This window comes from Triticum aestivum, chromosome 3D (assembly GCF_018294505.1).
Source record: "Triticum aestivum cultivar Chinese Spring chromosome 3D, IWGSC CS RefSeq v2.1, whole genome shotgun sequence".
NCBI lineage: Eukaryota > Viridiplantae > Streptophyta > Magnoliopsida > Poales > Poaceae > Triticum > Triticum aestivum.
The window spans coordinates 199,695,657-199,719,618 of record NC_057802.1 but is presented as its reverse complement, the minus strand read 5'-3'; the positions used below and the strand labels follow the sequence as shown (position 1 = coordinate 199,719,618).

The following is a 23,962-nucleotide window of genomic DNA, read 5'->3' as shown; positions in this document are numbered from 1 at the left end:
TTGGCAAAGAAGGAAGAGGCATGCGTGAGGCGCTCGGACATAAAGGAGGAGCGGAAGGCGAAGAGGTTCAAGCAGTTGATGGATGCGACAGAGAAGAAGATCAAGCTCGAAGAGAGGAGGACTATGATCGAGGAGAGGAAGGCGATGCTCGAGGAGAAGAAGGCCACGCTCGAGGAAAAGAGGGTGAAGATCGCCGCCAATGTGGAGGACGCCAAGACGTTGACCTTGAATATCGACTCTTTGGATACTAGCGTTAGAATTATAGTGCAATCCGTCGCTACCAAATGCTAGAGCGGCAGAGAGATCAGTTGGCGGTGGAGGCGGAGGTGGACCCGGACGCGGAGGCTGCCACGAGTAATTCCCGGGGAACTGTCTAGTTTTCACAAAAGACATATCCACCGACCGGCTTCGCCCGATTCGACTCGACTCCTCTCACTCCCCACTCCCCAGCCCCAGCCCCAACAGAAACCCCGTCCAGACTGCGCCGCTTCGGCCCCAGCTTCTCAATCGGACATTAGGAGAGATGGGGAGGCGCCGCCGGTTCACGCAGCAGCCCACCAGCGACGACGACGACGACGACGACGAAGCCGTCCCGCAGCCGCTCAGAACCACCAAGCCCACAGCCCCCCTCTCCCCGGGCGCCAAGAAGCAGCAGCGTCACCGTGCCGACGAGGACGACCTGGAACTCGAGGAAGAGGAAGAGGATGAGAAGGACCTGGCGGAGTTGAGGAAGAACGAGGAGGAAGAGAGACGGGAGGAGACGCAGACCCGCCGCCGCAGGGGCCGCAAACCCAAGCGCCCCGCCGAGGAGAGCGACGAGGATCCGGAGGAGAAAAAGGCGGAATCAGAGGAGGAGGAGGAGTCCCGCGAGGAGGATAGCACGGAGGCGGTACCCGTCGGGGAACCTTTGAAGGTGACCGGCAAGGGGAAGAAGCAGCGGAGGCATTACCTCTCCTTTGAGTACGAGGGCAACACCTTCGAGCTTGTAAGCGGCCGCCCTGCTTCTATTAAACAAAATTTTTTTTGTTCGATTTTATAGGGTTTTTGGAGGTTGTAAATTTTGTTATGGATTTGTGTAGGAGGACCCGGTGCTGCTCACGCCCGAGCAGCAGAAAGAGAAGCCCTATGTCGCCATCATCAAGGTCTGCAATTGGTGACACAATTTTGCGGTTTCTAAGATATTAGTACATTGACATGCATAGAATTCACATAGAGGATATGCTATTTTGTGTCATCTTTTTCCAGATAGTCACAGAAAATTTCTATGTTAGGTAGTTCATTTTTTGCTAAGATACTGAATTATTAGCTAGTTTTCGTAAATTTAACAATGTTTTCTTGCTCATATGCTTCACATTGCAGTCAATTGTTGAAAATGGACTTCTTCGTTTAGAACTCCACATGTTCACTGTGCTCTCTGCTCTAGGCTTGGTTTTGGCTGCACTTTACCCTGTGTTTTTTTTTTTCCATGGTTGAACAATGCTTTTATACCAGGCTTTAGGTAATGATCTATGTTGGGCGGTTTTTGTACGGCCTAGCTTGCATTCTATGATTGGGGCTATTGGCTATTCTCAGTAGTTGTGGAGCCAAAATCCCTCATCTCTTTAGAGCTGCATGAATGTTCTATGAATGCAATTGTCCTTACTTCTGTTACCTCTTTCTGTTATCTATTCATCTCTGGTACAATTTGTTCTTAATGATGTATGCTCATTTATTTTATTTATCATGGAGCAGGATATAACAGAAAATGATGGGAGCTTATCGGTAACTGGTCAGTGGTTTTATAGGCCAGAAGAAGCTGACAAAAAGGGTGGTGGGAATTGGACAGCAAGTGACACAAGAGAGCTATTTTATAGTTTTCATATAGATGATGTGCCAGCGGAGTCAGTTATGCACAAATGTGTAGTCCATTTCATTCCACTGAACAAGCAGATTCCCAGTCGAAAGGAACACCCTGGATTCATTGTCCAAAAAGTTTACGACACAGTTGCGAAGAAATTGTGGAACTTAACAGATAAGGATTATGAGGATAACAAGCAACACGAAATCGATCTCCTCGTGAAGAAAACAGTGGACCGTATTGGACAGCTTCCTGACCGTGAACCTATAGATGTACCTGCTGACAGTACTGATCAGTTCTCAAATAAACGCGGTCTACGAAAGAGACCTCCGAACCCTTTAGACGTGTCGAGAGATACAACAGGCAAACCCGAGCAATTCATAAAAGCAGAGACACCCGGGAGTGATAATCTAAAGCATTATGCCATCCTCGCCAAATATAAAGCTGTCACTAACGCCACTTATCGCGATAAGTGGCTTGATAAACTAGTAGACACTATTCCATTAACATCAAAAGAAGGTGCTGAGGCTTCTCATGCCGATGCTGGCAGTGTGGCCAAAATTTCAAATAGCTCTTCATCTGCAAGGGATCCTAGTTCAAGTGTAAGTTGCTCCTTTCTTGTAACGAGAATTGTTTACTATTGCACGTCAAATTCATAGTTAGTAGAAGTAGTAGGGATCTACTATGTAGGTATATTAGGACTAGAAAGTAGAACATGGTTTTTTAGAGTAGCATTACATGGTTGGGGTACAGAACATTTTCTCTGAAACTTGACAAAATTCCACTGTGAAGATGAAACTCATATCCTAAAACGGTTTTGAGGTCTACAAGATACATAGGTGTCCTAGTGAACCTTGTGGGTTTATCATCTGTAATTCTTATTGTATATATACAATAGTAGGTAAAATTGTATGTATCAATGCTGTCTGGGGAACCCGTTAAGGCTTGTTGAGGTTTTAATGGTTTAGAAGTTCTCAAACAATATGAAACAAATACTGAAAAATCACACCTATAATATAAGATGATCCAACGGAGCGATTGGGAAAAATATGAGTTTATGTGCCCTTGGTAAAAATAACAATCATAAAGTTGTTATTTTTCATCTAGGGTACACAAAGTTGTATTTTCCCAATCACTCCGTTGGATCATCTTATATACCTGGGTCAGACTATTCATCACCAAGGGTGAAGAATTGTTATTCTTCACCCTTCTCTTATTACATCACTACCCTACATTTTATGTCTTGTAATTTTGTCTTACATCGGACGTGAAAAGAGAAGGTCAGAAAATGTGTGTCGGTCGAAAGAGATATTTCACGTGACGCAAAATCATGAACGTAAAAATATAGTATAAAATATACATATAAATGTAAATTTTGTGGTTTTATGACTCACATCTTCTCTTATATCTAATTTTGCGTAGTGAATCAATATGAACGTAATTATTCGTAAACAAATGTAAATTCTAAATGTAATGACGTAAAGAAAACCATGGGTGTAATGCTATTCATCACCCAGGGTGCAGAATAAGTTACTTTACACCCGAGGTTTGTTTACATCATTACATTCAGAATTTACGTTTGGTATACGAATAATTACGTTCATATTCAGAATTTATGTTTGGTATACGAATAGTTACGTTCATATTGATTCACTACACAAAAATTGCTATAAGAAAAGTAAGATATGAGTCATAAAACAACAATAGTCACATTTATATGTAGTGTGATAACGTTATTGGATTGTTGGCCATTGTATGACTTAATCCAGTTAGGTATCTGCCATATATTGTTTCACTAGCTAATTTCATTGTGCCTGTTGTCTGCTAAACTGATTCTTCTACTTCCTACATATGAAAAGTTTCAGTTATAATTATATTTTGTTATTTACATATTGTTGGCATGTCTCGGTTATTTTTTTATTCACATATTGTTGGCCTAATTCTTCTACTTCCTCTACAATTATTTCCAATTTTTAGTTAAAAATATATTATTATCAGCCAACAATGTGAACTGTGCATGCTTTTCCTATGGCTAATTTTGGCATGCTAAACTAAGGTCCATCCTTTTGTCCTACGTTTACTTGTTAACAAAATAGTGCATGCATCTACAATTATTTGCTGAAACTCCTTTTCTAGTTTTAGGCTCGATTTTTGCGGTTGCTGAACCATGTTGTGCGGAACTTACTTTATATTCTGCTGTGAAAAATAACACAAAGGTAGAAAAAGTAGGTGAGCCAAACAGAAAATACTTAAAAGCTTAGGAAAGCTAGATTATCATAATCCACGTCAGTGCCAGACACAGCCTTAAAATAAGTTCTGGTTCTGTTTTCATGCTGGTTTGCTGTATTCTCTTATTGTTGCATTTCATAAAAGATCTAGATGAGCCTTCTACTTGTTTCTTGGATCCCTGTTTTTTCATCCTTTATCTTTCCTCCTTGGATGGTTGGTAATGATCTTCTATTTTCAGGATAATGAAAATTCATATCCACCAGATGTGGTTGTTTCAATAATGGCCTCCTTAGAAAGGTCTACATATGACGCTCTTCATGCTGACTTCCAGAAGTATAATCAGAAAATGAGAAAATTAGAATTCAACATCAAGGTACATAAGTATCCAGACCTTCGTTTTGGCCTATGTTTCTTGGGAACATCTATTTTCAACCTTAAATGCCAAAGTTGATATGATTATGTCCATGCTATATGCTAGTACTGAATAACTGTAACGCTAGCTACTTAGGACTGGAGCTTCAAGAGTTCGCCATCATTCCCTCAAGATCGATAGTTTATTACTGTGGGTATGCATGTCTATGTCGATGGGCATCATATATCTGCTCAACTAGCTAATTAGGAGGACTGGAGCTTCAAGAGTTAGCCATCATTCCCTCAAGATCGATAGTTTATTACTGTGGGTATGCATGTCTATGTCGATGGGCATCATATGTCTGCTCAAGCATTTCTCATGCTTCCACATATATTCATCTTACCTGGCATGGATCTTAAATATTGGGAAAACTAATTATTTCAGATTGTTCCCTATGAGTAGAAGTGTAAATTTAACACATACAATCATGCGCAGTAAGATCCCAACAGTTAGGAAAGTTAGGATTAGTTCCTTCCATAGGAGCCAAGTTATCCAGCTTCATATGACGGGGGACATGTATCAATGCCAATCAAGATCAAAATAGTTATTTTATTTCCTACCAATGCTTAGTCTAACTTATCCCTGAATTATCCAAGGATAATCCCAGATACATCATATTTCTTTGAAGGAACTATTTGGAAAATTCTATCGTTATTTTCATTTCTATGGTTGCTGTAATTACCATGCTACTATTTCATACCAATTAATGATATGCTCCTTGACAATTTATCATGGGATCTTTTGTCATATAGATCTTTAACTCATACTGTTTATTTTGGATCCGCAGAATAGCCCTGTACTGCGCAGGCGACTGATGAACAAGGAGCTTGACCCTCCAGTTCTTTTAACCATGTCTCCAGATGAACTAAAGGTCTAGTAATTTGTTTCACGTGCCTTACATTTTGTCCTTATAATAACCAATTAACCATTTTCTATATCTCCTTCACGACAATAATTATATTTTGCTTGCTAGTGTTAAGGAGTATTAGTATTGGTCTAGGAGTCCGTATTAGTCTATATTTCCTTCCTTGTACCCTAAGTCTTGTGTACTATATATTTGCTCTCCAACCATAACATGGTGTCTTGAGCCTAGGTTTAGGATATTTTCTCCGGACGCTGCAACTCGCCCGCCCGGTCGAGTTCCTCTCTTGGTCTCCGTCGATCCTGTTCTCAGATCGATTCCACCCAATCGATTTTTTTTCTGGATGAAGTGGCACCAAGCTTCTGGCGTTTTCTGTGACAAGAGGCGTAGGCCTCCAGAAGATCCAGTGCATAGTGGATGGCTAAAGCGTGTTGATAATGTCAAGAGAGGTCGGGGTAGACCAAACTTGACATGGGAGGAGTCCGTAAAGAGAGATCTGAAGGATTGGAATATCACCAGAGAACTAGCCATGGGTAGGTGTGCGTAGAAGCTAGCTATCCATGTGCCAGAACCATGAGTTGGTTGCAAGATCTTATGGGTTTCAGCTCTAGCCTACCCCAACTGTTTGGGACTAAAGGCTTTGGTGGTGTTATCGTCTATTTATAGGCCTCCGTTGATCTGCCACTTTGGGATCGATTCCCCTTTGCCTGCCCTAGGTCTCCGCCGAACCCCTCGGCATGGGCCCACCATCTCCTGCACGTCCAGTCGCTGTCGCCATCCTGCTTGTCAGCATGCTCCTGCAAGCTCGTTCGGCTCCATTCCTGATCCAGGCCCCATGCCTTCGACCGAGCAAATCGTCCGCGATTGGCACCTGTACGAAGCACATCCCCATGCCCACGCAGCATGCCGCCCAGATTACTGAACCTGCTGGAATCTCGCCGCCCTCATCGTCCTCCGCCTCGCAGGCTGCTCCTGCCGCTGTCCTCATATTAGTATTGGCCTAGGAGTTCTTATTAGACCCTGTTTCCTTTCCTTGCACCTCAAGTCTTATGTACTATATATATGCCCCTTGGGCCTTGTAATAAAGACAAGTTGCTTTCATAACATGGTATCAGAGCCTAGGTTTAGGTCTCCCTCGATCTATTCTTGATCTCGTCCTGCCGTTCTTGTTCCAATCCGCCTCCTCTGTCGATTTGAGCTTCCAGCTCGATTGAATGTTGCCCATTAGCTCCCGTGCCAAACATCTTCGAGGTCTAGATCGCCTCAAGTCCATGGTTGGGTTGGGCCTGGTTGGCCGATGCACCAATTGAAGATCTCCTAGCTGGGCCTGTTCAAGCGCCGCTTGTGCGTGCTGCTGCTGCAGCTCCCTGGGTTGACCTCCTTATTGCGATTGGACGCCCATAACTATTTCAGATTCTCCTAGGCTGGGCCTGTTCAGTGGAGCCTGCCGCACTTTGCATTCACGTCTGCTGCCTGCTCTGACCGCTCCGAGTGTGTCTAAATTTTTGCCACGCACTACGGGTATACGAAAGGTCACTCGGGAGCTGGAAAGTTTTTGCTGTAGTGGATATTGAATACGAACGCTGCACCCTTCGGATGCTGCCTGTTCGTTTCGTCTCCCGTGTTCCCTTCAGCTCCCGGCGCAGCCTCTCACCTCCTCCTCTTGCGCCTATAAAAGGGAGGTTGCTCCTCTCAGAGAGACGCACCAGAACTTCTTCTTCCTCTCGCCACAAGTTCCTGAGCACTGTGCTGCTGCTACGTCCTTCCCCATCCCGGCTTGCGGCGTGCACCGCAGGTCGGGACAGTAGGCCTCCGAAACTGCACCTCTTTGAGTCCTGTACGGGAGAAGGGTGATAAGGTTTTTGGGGAGCGCTTCGCGCGACTACTGACTTCTTCGTCACGGACGCCCCGGACTCCGACGACTACTTCCCCGACGACGACTTCTTCCCCGACGTCGACAACCTCCTCGACGACATGGCTGGCGAGGACACTGACCCCAATACCTTTGTCCGTCAGCCTTTCTCTGGTCCTGATCCTTTCTATACAACTTTTGTGGCCTGCTTACCCTTGTTGTTTCTTTAGGATTTCTGGACTCTTTTTGCATTGTCGATCTACGCCCATTGTGCCTTAGCCGCCGAGCTTCTTTCGCTCGTCGGTTGTCGTGGGCTATGATTTTCTGTGCAATGCTTTTTTTTTTCTTGATGTGCCATCTTCCTTTGACAACCCATCTTCTCTTGATACTTATCATGTATCTTCTAGTGGTGTGGTGTCTTCCTGTGATGTGCCATCTCTTTGTTATCCCCTTTGGCTTGACTCGACAGATTTTGAAGACTCTTCATGCTACGATGACACTCTCAAGACGCGGATTTGGATTATCATTTATTTTTTCTAGTATTACACTTCTTCAAATGCAGTGCTGTTGCATACGCTTTGCATTTGAGGGGGGAGGGGGGGGGGGGGGTAGGAAGTATTAGTATTGTGGTCTAGGAGTCCTTATTAGACTATGTTTCCTTTCCATGCACGTCAAGTCTTGTGTAATATATATGCCCCTTGGGCCTTGTAATACAGATAAGTTGCTTTCATAACAGACACGATCCGCATTGCCGCTGCCTTCTCAGAGTCTGGCCGCTGCAGCCACCGGCTGTACCGCAACGGTCCATCCGCACCCAGGCTGACCGCTTCACCGTCCACCCCGGCCCAGGGCAGCTGCACCTCCAGTCTGCCGGCCCCCAGCTTGACACATCGAGCCGCCGGGCCTCGTCCACCGCGGCCCAGGGCAGCCGCACCTCCAGTCTGCCGGCCCCCAGCTTGACACATCGAGCCGCCGGGCCAACTACTCCTTGCAATGGTCCACCCTGGCGACCACTCCACCAGCGACTCGCCATGCATTGTGCTCCTGCTCCACGCATGCCATGCCCAAGCACGCCCGAGCACGCCTTGTGCTATTTGCTGGATGCTGGTCCTCTGTTTCCCCTGCTGTGGAATTAGCCTTTGGGTGTGATTACTCGTGGGCATCTCACCTGTATGGCCTCCTTCGCAGTCTCCCCTGCAAACATGATGGGTCCTGCATCATTGTCTCGCGTATGCGTCCTAGCTTCTATCTTTCTATGTCTCCGATGCGTCCACGACATCCGTTGCTCTTTCGTGTTTCTCATGCATGCGATTCCACCACACCATTATATGCCAACCTCCTTTTCTGATCTTGTCCTTTCTATACAACTTTCGTGCCCTTTCTGGTCCTTATTGTTTCTATTGGATTTTTGTGGCCTCTTTTTGCATTGTTGTTGATCCATGCCCATTCTCTTGCCGCTGAGCTTCTTTCACCCCCGGTTTCTTGGGCTACTTTTTTGCGCAGTGCTTCATTCTCTTGATGTGCCATCGTCTTTTGATAAACCATCTTCACTTGATACATAATCTTCCTTGTACGGTTGTACCCCAAGTCTTTTGTACTATATATTTGCCCCTTGGGCTATGCAATAGAGTAAGTTGTATCCAGTTGATAGGGCAAAGGATAACAAGACTGAAACTTTTCTATTTAGTACAAAGCATTTAGCTTCTAAATTTAAACATGGAGCATATCTTATGCAAACGGCTTTTGTTGGAACGAAAATAAATACAAAAAAAGCTTTAAATGATTCTGCAGAAAGTGTAAAATTTGTTTTGAGATAAATATCAGACAATGAAATTAGAAGGAAAATGAAGAATTTATTTTTGACTTTGGCATAGAAATGGAATAGGGGAAGCAGGGGAGAGTGATGCTCGTCATAGCTTGATCTTGACGTGTTGAGCTTGCCATGACAGAGGGGAAGTACAGGGGCACATGCTCTGCGGCTGAAAGTGCATAGTCCAATGGGAGTAGAAGGAATTATTACTCGGGGATGCATGGCATGCCAGTGATGTCGAGCTCTAAAGGTGGTTGCAGGCCATCATGATCATATGATTGAGAACAGTGAAAAAAGAAGAAGAAAATGACAGAGTGCATTGATATGTGGGACTTGTTAGATGAATTATTTCTTTAATATTGCCTGTGCCATTGCCATGTTGGGTTCGTCAGCCACATCTATATCATTTTTTTGTTTCGGGTTTGGGGTGGATGCGGGGGGTAGAAGTCCTTACAGCTGAGTGGGTTAAGTAGATGCATCCTAAATTCAGGGGTTTAAATAGATGTTCTCCAATTCTAATGGTAGCTGTTTGAGCATTTCAGGCTGGGTTGACACCAGCAGAGAAAACGTCTGAACCAGAAGAAGCAAGGCGATTGCAGGTATTGTTCATCAATTCAGTAATTAGTCAAAACTGAGTAAAGAAGAATATTCAGTACGATTACTAATTTTTAATGCGGAGTTATACTAGTGATTCTCATATCTTGTGTTTGTTTTAACTAGATGACTGATGCACGATGTGAAAGGTGCACAGAAAAGAGAGTAGGCATTTCTGATATTATTCATGCTGGTCATGGAGATCGATATCAGGTATTTAGTTTTTCATTTTATTTTCTTTATTTCATTTGGCTATCAAGATGGGTTTACATTCTCTATTTTTCTGGAAGCCACGTTGGGCCTTTCCATTTTGATTGTACAATCTTACAGGTACTCCGTTTCTAAAATAATATAATTCCATAAATGGATAAAAAGTAGTGCTAATTTTGGCATTGCAGGGAATGGTTTCAACTTTGAATAGTTCAAACCTGCCTCTAAACACTTGTTTGGTTGGTGCCTTTGTGGGCTTCCAGATCTATTCTTTTCCTTGCACATGCTTCCAGATCTCTTTAGGAGTGCTGGATTGTGCAAACCTTCTCCTATTTACTGCCATTGTTCACTGATTTGTTCGAGGCTCTTGTTCCTGTCACGAATATGCAACTTGTATTACTAGGAGGCCAAAGCCACCATATATAGATGTACATGAGAATGCCAAAAGGCAAGAATACAAAAGGCCAAAGGACATCATCAATATAACTCTTAACACCCCCCCTCAAACTCATGGTGGATCCACAACACTGAGTTTGGAGAGGTGAAATCTGTGTTGCACTCTAGTCCGTGCCTTCGTGAAGAAGTCCGCTAGCTGTAACTCGGAAGGCACATACTGAAGAGCAATAACATGATCCTGCACAGCAGCACGCACATAATAAGCATCAACACCAATATGTTTGGTAAGCTCATGCTTCACGCGGTCCCGCGCAATACTGATAGCACCTGTACTGTCGGACAAGAGGGTGGTATGTGTAGTAACAAAAACACCAAAATCCTCTAGTAGCCATCGTAACCAAGTCACCTCTGCCGTCAGAAGAGCCATAGCTCTCAACTCGGCCTCTGCACTCGAACGAGAAACTGCAGTCTGTTTCTTTGTCTTCCAGGCAATGAGAGAACCACCAAGAAAAACACAGTAAGCAGAAAGTGAACGGCGATCCTAAGGATCACTGGCCCACGTAGCATCCGAATAGGCCTGGAGCTGTAACGAGGAAAAAAGAGACGACGTGAGACCGTGCCACGAAGATATCGTAGAACACGAAGAAGGTGACTATAGTGAACTGAAGTGGGAGCGGAAACAAACTGACTTAGAATATGGACAGGATAGGAGATATCCGGACAAGTCACAACAAGATAGACAAGACTCCCAACAAGATGATGATAACGCGTCGGATTAGACAAGAGCTCACCATCAGAAGCGCGAAGGTTAACATTGAGCTCCATAGGAGTCTCAGCAGTGCGCTCATCACTAAGAGCCACATGAGCAAGAAGATCCTGGATATACTTTTCTTGAGAAATAGAAAAGCCATCAGAGGTGGAGGAAACCTCAATCCCAAGAAAGTAACGAAGGGGACCAAGATCAAACATAAGAAACTGCTCACTAAGACGGGCCTTGACAAAGGCAATGTACTTATGATGATCATGTGATCAACATATAGAAGGAGAAGAGTGCGACCACGAGCAGCAAGGTGGACAAACAACGCTGCATCATGAGCATTGGGCGAAAAACCAGCTGCTGTGACGAAAGAGGCAAAACGCTCAAGCCAAGCGCGGGGGGCTTGCTTAAGGCCATATAGTGAGCGACGAAGACGGCAAACCATGCCGCCAGGAACTGAATACCCAGGTGGTGGCTGCATATATACTTCCTCGCGCAACTCACCATTAAGAAAGGCATTCTTAACATCAAGCTGAGACACAGACCCGTGGCGAACAGAGGCCACAACGAGAAGTGTGCGAACAATGGTCATATGGGCCACAGGAGCAAAAGTCTCATCGTAATCACGACCATGCTCCTGCTGAAAGCCACGAGCCATAGGACGAGCTTTATGACGCTCAAGAGAACCATCAGAGCGAGTCTTAATCTTATAGACCCACTTACAAGTGATGGGACGAACATGGGGTGGAAGAGAAACTAGGTCCCACGTGCCGGTGCGTTCAAGGGCAGCAATCTCCTCTGCCATCGCGAACTGCCGTTCAGGATGAACAATAGCATCTCAATAAGAAGTCGGCTCAAGAACGGTCGAAAGACCATAGCGAGAAGGAGAATACCGGTCAGGGGGGCGGACAAGGCCGAGAGCGAAGACCATAAGTTGGTTGGGAGGAGGAAGACGACACACTAGAAGAAGAGGGCGCATCGGTAGACTCATCCACAACACGTGAACGACGAGTATAATGGAAAGGAAAGGAGGGAAGAGGTGGAATCACTGGAGGTGGAGACGGGGAATCTATCGGTGATGAAGGTGGGGAAGGGGAAGGTATCGGTGATGAAGGTGGAGAGTCATGCGATGAGGGAGGAGAAGAAATCGTAGGAGAGAACGGCGTCGGATCTGCAACAGCGGGACGAGGAGTAGGAATATTGGTCACAGAGGGAGGTGTATTCGGAAACGTAAGAAAAGAGATGCCCTCTGTGGAAAAGGCCGAGGAGGATGGACGCGGGTAGAAGGGACGAGATTCATCAAAGGTCACATCCCGGGAAATACGCATCCGGCGACCGACAGGATCCCAACACCGATAGCCCTTATGCTCATCACTGTATCCGAGAAAGACACACTCAACAGACTGAGCGGTCAGTTTGGTGCGTTCATGAGGGGCAAGCAAAACATAGCAAACGCAACCAAACAAACGGAGGGCCGAATAATCGGGAGAACGACCAGAAGGACGTTCAAGAGGAATACCACCCTTTAGAGCAGCAAATGTCTGAATGTGATGAGATGGGTGGAAGTGGTAACAGCCTCAGCCTAGAAGTGAGGCGGAAGAGAGGCGGCGATCATCATCGCAGGTGCCGTCTCAAGTAGGTGATGATGCTTGCGCTCAGCCACACCATTCTGAGCATGAGCACCGGGGCAAGAGAACTGAGCAAGAGTACCCTGGTCAGCAAGGAATCATCGCAACACGTGGGAGATATACTCACCAGCTGAATCTGCGGGAAATACACAAATAGGAGTGGAAAACTGGGTATGAACCATGGCAGCAAATTTTTTGTACATAGATAAGACCTCACTACGAGAAGACATGAAATAGATCAAAGTGTACCGAGAAAAATTGTCTATAAAGATAATATAGTATCGATAACCCCCTTTCGAAGCGAAGGGAGCCGGACCCCAAACATCAGAGTGAACGAGATCAAAAGGACGCCCGGACACTGACTCACTGTGAGGATAGGGCAGCTGAATCTGCTTACCAAGCCTACAACCTAGACAATCCAATGAAGCGTTGCCGGAGACAGACCCCAGAACACCATGATGAACTAAAGACGAGAGACGAGAACCACATAAATGGCCAAGACGATGATGCCATTGCTGAAAAGAGCTGGTAATGCAGCAACAGGAGTTGCGAGACTGGCGGCGGTGGCAGTGGAGGGAAGACGAGGCCAGTCAAGCTCCCAGAGACCATCAGAGCGTCGAGGGCCGGCACCAAGCAGAGCGCCCGTGCGACGATCCTGAACAGAACACAAATCAAAGTCGAGAATGACCCTACAACTAGAGTCAACAATCTGACCACTAGATATGAGTTGCATGGTAAGTCGAGGAACATGAGCGACGGAGGGAACATGAAATGAAGAGGTGCTAAGAGTGCCTCGATTAGCTACAGGGAGGGGAGTGCGATCAGCCGTAAGAACATGAACTGGAGACTCGACAGGTCGAACGGAGGTCAAAGTGGAAGAATCATAAGTCATATGAAAAGACGCTTCAGTATCAAGAATCCATGGAGATGTACCTGAATGAGTAGATGATGGTTTCTCAGTGCCAGAAGAGTCAGCCACTGCAGAACATGTCGGTGAAGAATCCCAAGCATCAAGCAGGCATCGCAGCTGCGCAATCTCACACGCAGAGAGGGACACGGCCGAAGATATCGAGGTAGAAACACCTGCCGATGATGAGCAGTCGCCACCACTCGTGAAAGCCCGCGTGTAGAGTCGACCGAGAGTAGCGAGTCAACGTAGGACCGCATGCGGAAGCCACTCGGGGAGTCGACGTAGAGCGGTCTCCGCCGCGCGTGGAAGTCGAGAGAGGAGTCGGCGTAGGGCGACAATCACCAGGTGCAGAAGTCGTGTGAAGAGTTGCTGAAGAACGACCAACACCGGCCAGCAGAGGCGGATCAGCTGCCGAAGGAGTTGACGTAGAGCGGCAGCAGCACCGACGGAAGTCGCAAAAGGTGTCGAAGTAGAGCGACAAACACCACCTCCAAGCGGGCGAGCACCAAGCACCGAGAAAAGGCGCATGTGCGAGACGGGATCAATGTATGGAACACCGTCGAAAAACATTGAGCAGCGAGGAAGAGATGTGCCTGACGAAAGCATTGTACTCTCTTTTTGTTTTTTGAAAACTCAATCGGGCAGTCCAATTGAACACACCCGAAACAGGGCCCAAGTCTCGCTGGAACACACCGCAGCGAATCAGCCTTGACAGCAGCCGAGGCCCAAAACATGGCCCGAGCTGCCACGCTCCAACGCACGTAGCGGCCTCGAGCCCTCGACACGGATCAACGCAGGCAGATCGAGGCAGATCCATGTGCACACACGGTCGGGCAGCGAGATGGCGGCGAACGCGGACTGCCAGAGGAGACAGGCGGCCAGATGGCGCGAAGGCGGACAGCTGGAGGAGACAGCGGTCATGGCGGCGGAGGCAGACAGCCGGAGGAGACGGGCGGTGGCCGGAGGACGCAGGCTTCCGCAGCACACGGGACCGTCCCAATCCAGGCGGAGGCGGACAGCCGGAGGAGATGGGCGGCGGCTGGAGGACGCAGGCTTCCGCAGCGCACGGGACCGCCCTAATCGAAGCAACGGGTTGATCTGCAGCGACTCGATCTGAATCGGGGCGGGCAGCAGCGTCCAGGCACTAGTTGAATCCAGCCATGAAGACTTAATCAGGCACGGGAGGGGACGGGGCAAAGAAGCAGTAGCGAACGGCCAAGAGAAAGACGGTGGCGCGAGAGATGGATTGAGAGCACGAGTTGCGGCGTGCAAAAACAATACCTAAACCTCTAATACCATGTCACGAATATGCAACTTTGTATTACTAGGAGGCCAAAGCCACCATATATAGATGCACATGAGAATGCCAAAAGGCAAGAATACAAAAGGCCAAAGGCCATCATCAATATAACTCTTAACAGTTCCAAGTATTATAGTTTATATATTATACTGATAATCAGTAGTGACTTATCAACACAAGAAAATACGTCAGTCAGTGACTGAGTCCATTCTCATTAATTTTTACAATGCAGGAATAGGGAAAACATTGGAATAGAGTGTCATGCCGTCTTAAATTCTACAGGATTGCATGAACATTTGATTGTGCACAGGAAAAACACAGGAATTTTCGCAAGAGGTTTAAGAGGATCCATGAAAAGAAAGAGTTTTGAGTGGATAGAAACTTTCCTATGAAATCTTGTGCAAATGAATCCCATGGATTGCAATCCTACGAATCAAACAAGTAGGAAAAATTCCCAAGGATTAGAATCGTCCAAAGTTCCTTTGGAAATCCTTTGAATCAAAGAGTCCATCAATCTCTTATTGTTACAATTTCTTTGTATCTCCAATGGTGTCAAACACTCCTTGATGCAAATTCCTGTAGTTCTCCAATCCTATAGGATGGAAGAGGACAAGACATTCCAATCCTGCATTTTTCCTATTCATGTGTTTTGAAAATCCTGTAAATCAGAGAAGCCATGTTGTTGCCTTTGTCACTGCTACCATCATGGACTGCAATGAGACATGCCATAAATGGAGAGGGCAGGCGAAGGATGCAATGGCGGCTCGGGCAAAGATAATGATTAGGGTGCCTTACTGCTTAATGATTGTTAGCTACATGATGGGGAATCGGAGGTAGGCCATGGGATCATTACGAAGTCACCAGGTGGGGTGTCTGTCTTACTTACAAGGAAAGGATTACAAGCCAACGGCTGCTAGCTGTTTACCAATTCACCGCGTAATACAGAATACAACGAAGGAATTTATAATCCTCAGGTTAGGACCCAATCCCCATTTGCATAACGGGTCGATGTCTGATGGGCTCTCTGCTGGGCCGGCCCTCCTTGGTGATGAAGGTTGCATTGGTGGCGTCCGTAGTTGATGTATGCCCAGTGCTAACACTCCCCCTTTCTTGATGACCATCTTGTCCCCAAGCTGGTGCTCGTGGAAAGCGTTGCTTTAGCTCCTCCAAATCCTCCCATGTTGCTAAGGAATCCGGTTGATCCAACCATTGGACTAGTCATTGAGGTACGGCTTCATCACCACGACGACGCAAGTGATGTTGAAGCACCCTTACTGGTACTGCAAACTGAGCATCTGGAGGATGAAGTTCAGATTGAACTTGACAGTGTGGTCCAAGAGCAAGTTTTAGTTGGGAAACATGAAGTACTGGATGAATTTTGCTAAATGCAGGCAACGCCAGCTGATATGCCGAAGCACCTACTCGTTTCAGGATTGTGTAGGCGCCATAGTATTTGAACAGCAGCTTTATGATGCACACAAGGAGCGATAGAGGATTGGATGTATGGTTGCAATTTCAGGAAAACTGAATCACCCACGGCAAAAACCTGTCAGAATGCTTCTTGTCGGCTTGATGCTTTATGCGAGTTCGAACCCTCTCCAAATGTTGGTGGAGTAAACGGAGCATGATGAAGCAGCACAAAGTTTGTGGAGGAGCAACTCCACCTTGCTGCTACAATGTGTACAGCACAAGTGTTGAAGGAACAGCTTCAACGTGCTGCGCTAGATATCGCTCTAGAGGCGAATGTAGGTTGATAGGGCAGCAAGAGTTCAATCCAGAACTCCTAGGGCACAAGATTTACTCCAAGATCTTAGATAAGAACAACAAGTTCTATTATAGGTAGGGGTACATAGTCTGCCTTAAAAGTAGAGGTGAGGACCTCTATTTATAGGGCTTTGGGAAGCCTTCACATACTTCTATTTATAGCTGGAATACTCTAGAAAACATTATGTAAGTTTCACCATTCTACTCATAGCTACTCACAACTAGAAGACTCTAGAAAACAGTAGGTAGGATAGAAAAGAAAAGGAAAGAAATACTACACTAGAGTGGAAGCATCTAGAAGTAGCCAAACAGATCTGGCATGTGTTTTCTTTCTTCTCATCTAGTGTTCCTCATCATTCTCCCCTAGTTGTTTGGAACTCGCCCTCGAGTTATCTTCATAGAGCGCTTCTTCTGGATGGTAGAGAGTCAAGTCCGCAACATTGAAAGTGTTGGAGATACCCATGTCACTTGGAAGATCTATCACATAAGCATTATCATTTATCTTCCTCATGGTAGAGAAGGGCCCATACCTTCGCTGCCTAAGTTTCCCTTTAACACCTAAAGGCAGCCTCTCTTTTCGGAGGTAGACCATCACCTTATCACCGACTTGGAATGATTTTGGCCTCTTTTTGCAATCAGCAAGTTGTTTATATTTCTGATTTTGTGCTTCCAAAGCGCCGCGTATCTCTTCAAATAACTCGGTGTAATTATCAGCAAAGGACAATGCTGATTTTGAGTTTCCCCTTGATGGCAGCTTCACCAGGTCCACCACATGTGTTGGAACTTTAGTGTAGACAATGGAAAAAGGGCTCCTTCCTGTGGATCTATGCTTGGAGTTATTGTAGGAGAACTCTGCAAGAGATAAAGCCAAATCCCATTGCCCCTTTCTTTCTCCACAAATGCAACGGATCAGATTACCCAAAAACTTGTTCACCACTTCCGTTTGTCCATCTGTTTGTGGATGAGCAGTGCTAGAAAATTTCAATTCAGTGTTGAATTGCTTGCACAAAGTGAGCCAAAATGCAGCAAGAAACTTGCTATCACGGTCTGAGACAATGGACCTTGGAACTCCATGAAGTCTGACCACTTCTCGAAAGAATAGGTTTGCCACATGATGAGCATCCGTTGTCTTGCGGCATGGGATGAAATGAGCCATCTTAGAGAATCTATCCACGACCACAAATACAACATCACTTCCTCGTCTTGTTCTTGGCAAGCCCAAGACGAAGTCCATAGAAATGTCCTCCCATGGAGCAACAGGAACAGGCAAAGGCATGTATAACCCTGTGTTCTGGACTTGGCCTTTGCAGGTCTGACATACGGGGCACCGTTGAACGAACTTTCCAGCATCTTTCTTTAGTTGTGGCCAAAAGTAGCGAGCTTCCAGGTTAGCGATAGTCTTGTCCTGTCCAACATGGCCACTAAGATCACTTGAATGGAGCTCTCTAACCAGCTTGTCACGTAGAGAACTTCTTGGAATGCACAAACGATCATTTTTGAAGAGATATCCATCTTGCATCAAATAGTCATCACCTAATGGTTGGCCCCTTGCGTGCTTTACCCAAACATGGCCAAAGTCTTCGTCACCCTCATACAACTCCTTTATTTGACCCATGCCCGGAAGTTCAGCTTCAAAAGCAGTCAAGAGGCATGCACGACGACTCAAAGCATCGGCCACTCTATTAGTTATTCCAGATTTATGCACGATGAGATAGTTAAACCTCTCAAGATATGCTGCCCATCTTGCTAGCATGCGGTCAACATGCTTTTGATTTCTAAAATGCTTCAAGGATTGATGGTCGCTATAAACAATGAACTCTTTAGGCAACAAATAGACTTCCCAAGTTTTCAACGCTCTGAAAACGGCGTATAATTCTTGCTGATAGGTACTCCATTTCTGTCTAGCTTCACTTAACTTCTCACTAAAGAAAGCAATGGGCTTCCTTTCTTGAGATAGGACAGCTCCAATGCCTACTCCACTTGCATCACACTCCAACTCAAAAGTCTTGTTGAAATCAGGTAGTACCAAGACAGGAGCTTGTGATAGCTTTTGTTTAATCTCATTGAAGCTAGCTTCAGCTGCTTCTGCCCATTGGAACTTTTCTTTCTTCAAACACTCGGTAATTGGTGCCATGATAGTGCTGAAATTCTTAACAAATCGCCTATAGAAAGTTGCAAGGCCATGAAAGCTTCTTACCTCAGAAATGGTCTTAGGAGTTGGCCATTCTCGGATTGCTTCAACCTTAGAATCATCAACACGAATGCCGTCACATGTTATGACGAATCCTAGGAAAAGAAGTTGTGTTTGCAGGAAAACACATTTCTTCAAGTTGACGTAGAGCTCATTTTCCCTTAGTACTTCTAGCACCTTCCGAATGTGATCAAAGTGTTCATCCTCATCCTTGCTATAGATCAAGATGTCATCGAAATAGACCACAACAAAGTGGGATAAGAAGGGTCTAAGGACTTGATTCATTAAGTGCATAAAGGTACTTGGTGCATTTGAGAGTCCAAATGGCATGACTAGCCATTCAAACGACCCTTCCTTTGTCTTGAAGGCGGTCTTCCATTCATCCCTGGGTCTTATACGGATTTGATGATATCCACTTCTTAAATCTAGCTTTGTGAACACTCTTGCTCCACTAAGCTGATCCAACATATCGTCCAGACGGGGAATAGGGAATCTATACCTTACGGTGATCTTGTTAACGGCTCTACTGTCCGTACACATGCGCCAAGATCCATCTTTCTTTGGCGCGAGTAGGGCTGGTACAGCACATGGGCTAATACTTTCTCGAATGTGCCCTTTTTGCAACAATTCCTCCACTTTCTCCTTCAATATACCATGCTCCTTTGGGCTCATTCGATAGTGTGGAAGATTAGGAAGACTTGCTCCCGGAATTAAGTCAATTCTATGTTGAATTCCTCTCATCGGTGGCAAGCCATGTGGCTCCCCAAGTATGTTCTGAAATTCTGCCAATAAACCACGTACCTTTGCTGGAATTTCAACAGTCAGGTGCTCTTCTCCCTTTACAACAAGTGCAGCACACAAATCTGCCTCCTTCAAGTCTTCCATAAACTCATGAGAGGTATGGGAGCCAAGTATTAAGATCGGGCACAGAACATGTATCGTCTGCAGACAAACCAAAAGTTCTGGGCGACTGGCCATACAATTTTAAACAGTGATTTCCATTGAAGCGCTGAATGAGGGCTGGTGTTATACCAAAACTCAGCAAGAGACAACCATTGAGCCCACTTAACTGGACAAGCATGAATAAAACAACGCAAATAGGCCTCCAGGCATTCAGTGACTCTTGGACTGACCATCAGTTTGGGGATGGTGAGAAGAACTCATGCGTAGGTTGGTCCGTGTGATTGCTGCCATTTTCTTCCAAAACCGGCTGGAAAGATACGGTCTTGACCTATCACAATTGACTCAGTTAAGTGGGCCACATCCAGAACATAGTTGAAACGTACAGAGTGAGGCAACCCTTCTCCAAAATCCATCGTGAGCATTTGCCAAAACTTGCAAGGAACAAGCAAAGGCTCTGAAAGTCCTGGATAGCAAGTTCGATCAGGTTTGGCTCACTGACAAACCATACACTCTTGAACATACTTTTTCACCTGAGCCCTCATGTGCTTCCAGTAAAAAAGTTATTTCAGACGGTGAAGAGTAACTGGAATGCCAGTGGCCCCCAATAGGACTGGTATGAAAGGCATCCAACAATTTGGGGACCAGGTCCATGTCAGGAGGAAGCCAGATACGATCTTTACATCCCTGAGAGAAAAATGATCGTCTTCAGAAATTTGCACTGCTAATTTGACTAGTAATTCCTGAGCTTCAATATTTTCTTGGTAGACATCTAAGATCTCTTGTATCCAAGCAGGTTGGTGAGAAGATATAGCCAGTAACTGATCATCAAGATGAGGTTTGCGAGACAAAGCATCCGCAGCACGGTTGTCCACTCCTTTGTTGTACTTTATTTTGAACTGTAGGCCCAATAGTTTGGTGAACACATTTTGTTGCCAAGTTGTGTGCAGCTCTGGTCCTCTAAATGTGCCAGACTATTGTGGTCAGTTAGAATGAGAAATTCAACATGCTGTAGATAAGTTCTCCATTGTTCCACTGCAAGTAACATGGCCATATACTCATTTTCATATGTGGATAATCCTTTGCTCATAAAAGCGATTGGATGGCCTTTTTGAAGCAATACTGCCCCTACTCCAGCATCACATGCATCTGTTTCAATAACAAACTGTTGGCTGAAATCTGGCAAGGACAAAACAGGTGCAGTAGTGAGAGCCAACTTCAGTTGCTCAAAAGTAGACTGCCTTTGGAGACCAAACAAAAGGAACATGTTTCCGGAGAAGTTTTGTTAAAGGCTGGTTAATCATTCCATAGTATCTAACAAACTTAAGGTGGTAGCCTGATAACCCAAGAAATTCAAATTGTTAGATATATAGGCCAATTATTCACATCTGCTATCTTACTTGGATCAGTGGAAACACCCTTCTCAGAGACTACATATCCCAAATAAGGGATACTGTGTTGAGGGAAAGCACACTTGGATCCTTTGACCTTCTACAGATGCTGCTGCAATAATTGTAACACTTGCTACACATGCTGGAGATGATCCTCAAAAGTGGCACTGTATATAAGGATATCATCGAAGAAAACAATATCAAAAGTGGCAGTTTGTCATTCATGACTGACTGTGGAATGTTCCTAGTGCTCCTGTCAACCCAAACGCCATGACATTATCTGAACACGCAGTATCCAAGTCGACAATCCTTTGAACGGCAACAATCATATGAACATTGAATTTAAACCATCTACAAATCTAGTAGTATAGTGCAACATATCTGGATCAGGTTCATAAGCTGTCAACTGATCCATAAGTTCAGAAAACTGACTGATATATTCCTCAACAGAAACAGTCTATCGAAGATAGTACACCCTGTGCACTAAGGAATCATGTGATTGCGTCCAAATCGGCTAATTGCCGCTGCACAGAAATCATCCCATGAGGCTCGCACACAGCGTGCCGCTGCTCCCTTGAACTGCATTGCAGCCACCGCGATCCATAGATCCGGGTTGGTACCAAACATCTCAAAGTAATCAACGCATCTGGTTTATCACAACTTACGATTCTTGCCATCGAATCGCAGAAAATCCACTGACGGTGGTTTCAGTGGCCTGATGACGAGGACAAACCACTCCTCTCGTGTTGCAAAAGACTAGAGAAGGACGAACTCGGGTGTGGTAAATCGGCGAATAGCTCGTGCTGGAGGAGGGATGTAAGGCGTTGTCGCGCCCAATCCCGTCCCCGTGTAGTCGTAGACAAGCGGTGCCTCTGGGCCGGTCTCCGCGCCTCCCCTTGGCGTCCTGTCAAACAGATCCAATTTGCCGATGCAGGAGGTGAGACCCTCGGCAGCTCGAAGCTCGTGGATCTGCTTGAGGAGGTCCGCTTTGGCGCCATCAGTGTTAGCTTGCATGTCGTTGACGATGGTGCCGACCGCTGCACCAACCGCCCCGTCGACCACTGCATCAACAGAACACGCCACCGCCGCACGGACCGCGCTCCCCATCGCCGTCACAATGAGCGCGTCGAGCTAGCTCCTTCTGGTGACGAAGGTGGGCTGCTTTGCTCGCCTAACTGAGCGTCTCATAGATCGCCTCCCGTTTGGAGTCAAGTACTCCATGAGCTCTTGTTGTCGCCGCCAGACGCGTGTCGTGCAGATGATCCGACGTGAGGTGGGTGAAATTTTTGGCTCTACCAATTGTTAGTTACAGGATGGTGAATCGGAGGTAGGCTATGGGATCATTTCAAATTCACTAGGTGGGGTGTTTGTCTTGCTTACAAGGGAAGGGACAAGGAAAGGATTGCAAGTCAATGGCTGCTAGCCGTTTATCAATTAGCCACCTAATACGGAATCAACGAAGGTATTTATAATCCTCAGGTTAGGACACAATCCCCATTACGGGTCAATGGCTGACGGGCTCTCCCGCTGGGCTCTCTTACTGGGCTGGCCCTCCTTGGTGATGAAGGTTGCACGTCGTTTGTAGTCAATGTAGGCCCAGTGCTAACATTGATTCCCACCAGGCCATCACTGTGACTGGGCCACCATCAGGGACAGAGCTAGGAATTTTATTTGAGGGGGCCCAATGAAACATCTAAAGCATTGAGGGGGGCCATACATACGAATTTAGTGGTCAAATTCATCAAATCCACGCACTACATAGGTGTAGTTTGAGAATTTTTCACAGCATGGGGGGAGCCATGGCCCCGGCTCGCCCCCTGCTGGCTCCGTCCCTGGCCACCATACCTTCACTTTCTTGCCTTCGCCTCTTCTACTTAAATCTGGGCTACAGATGGGAAGATGGACATGTGGGGCTGGGTTGGCCCGTTTTCGCTTGTTCTCTGTTCTTTGCCTATTTTGCTTGTGTTCATTTGAAATGTATCACTGTTAATATGGACACAGTCTCCAAGATGCAACTCCGACCATTACTATGATGTGAATATATTGTTAAAAAATAGAAAATCACATAATTATGATATTTTTCATGACAAATCAAACGTATTACTCGTGCTATTATTTTTGAATAATATTATCCTCATTTAACTAATCTCAACTATCATTATATATATATAGTCGATGTTAGATAAGTTTGATGGCACACCTTAACTAGAAGCTTGGTAATTGTATCGTTGTCTCAGATTTGTTGGGATCATGTCTTAGCGCCGCGAATAATGCAAACTTTCACCTGCATTTTTATTCAGACATGACACATGTTCTGTGATCCCATTCCTTGATCTGATCGACCAGGTTCCTGGTAACTATGGGCCGTTATACCTGTTGGGAAATCTCTCGGTAGACGAAAATTCATCGTATTCTCTTCACATCGAATGACCCAATTGTCATGATTATATTTTTCTAAAATTGTACTCCCTCCGTTCACAAATATAAGATGTTCTAACTTTTTTTTTTCTGAATCGGATGTATATAGACACGTTTTAATATGTTTGTTCACTCATTTTAGTCTGTCTGTAGTCCATATTGAAATATCCAAAACATCTTATATTTGTGAACGGAGGGTGTATCTATATGCTATGTTTGCCCAATAAGATCACACTAGTTGAATGCCCGTGCGTTGCCACGGGCCAACAAATGAATCTATGGCGAGCCCTGGGCTACAGCTCTTGGGTCATCACACTGTCCTTTGGTATGTTGTCACCCTGCTCCGAATCTGCCATATTTTCTCCAAGTCCTGCAAACTACCGTTGCTATTCCCAGCCCCGCTAGAAAATTGCACGAGTTTTCTCCAAGTATGCCAGATTGCCAAAGTCATTCCCAATGTCACTAACTTCATATGGTTTGCAACTGCACACCACAACATTT

The 23,962-nt window shown here is 45.6% G+C and overlaps 1 protein-coding gene across 3 annotated transcripts in view; it reads left to right on the top strand.

Annotated features, from left to right (window-relative positions):
• The first annotated feature begins 425 nt into the window (after nt 1-425).
• Nucleotides 426-23,962, top strand: part of LOC123078222 (uncharacterized) — a 35,207-nt gene continuing 11,670 nt past the window's right edge. The window contains exons 1-8 of one of the 3 annotated variants that reach the window (XM_044500646.1): nt 427-985; nt 1,080-1,142; nt 1,732-2,439; nt 4,305-4,439; nt 5,266-5,349; nt 9,545-9,601; nt 9,723-9,809; nt 20,449-20,481. In XM_044500646.1, the coding sequence (XP_044356581.1) occupies nt 524-985; nt 1,080-1,142; nt 1,732-2,439; nt 4,305-4,439; nt 5,266-5,349; nt 9,545-9,601; nt 9,723-9,809; nt 20,449-20,466 (1,614 nt within the window). In that variant the 5' untranslated portion in view covers nt 427-523 and the 3' untranslated portion in view covers nt 20,467-20,481. Of the gene's footprint in view, nt 986-1,079; nt 1,143-1,731; nt 2,440-4,304; nt 4,440-5,265; nt 5,350-9,544; nt 9,602-9,722; nt 9,810-20,448; nt 20,482-23,962 lie in introns of those variants that run through there. The other 2 variants (XM_044500645.1, XM_044500644.1) reach the window with 2 other exon arrangements.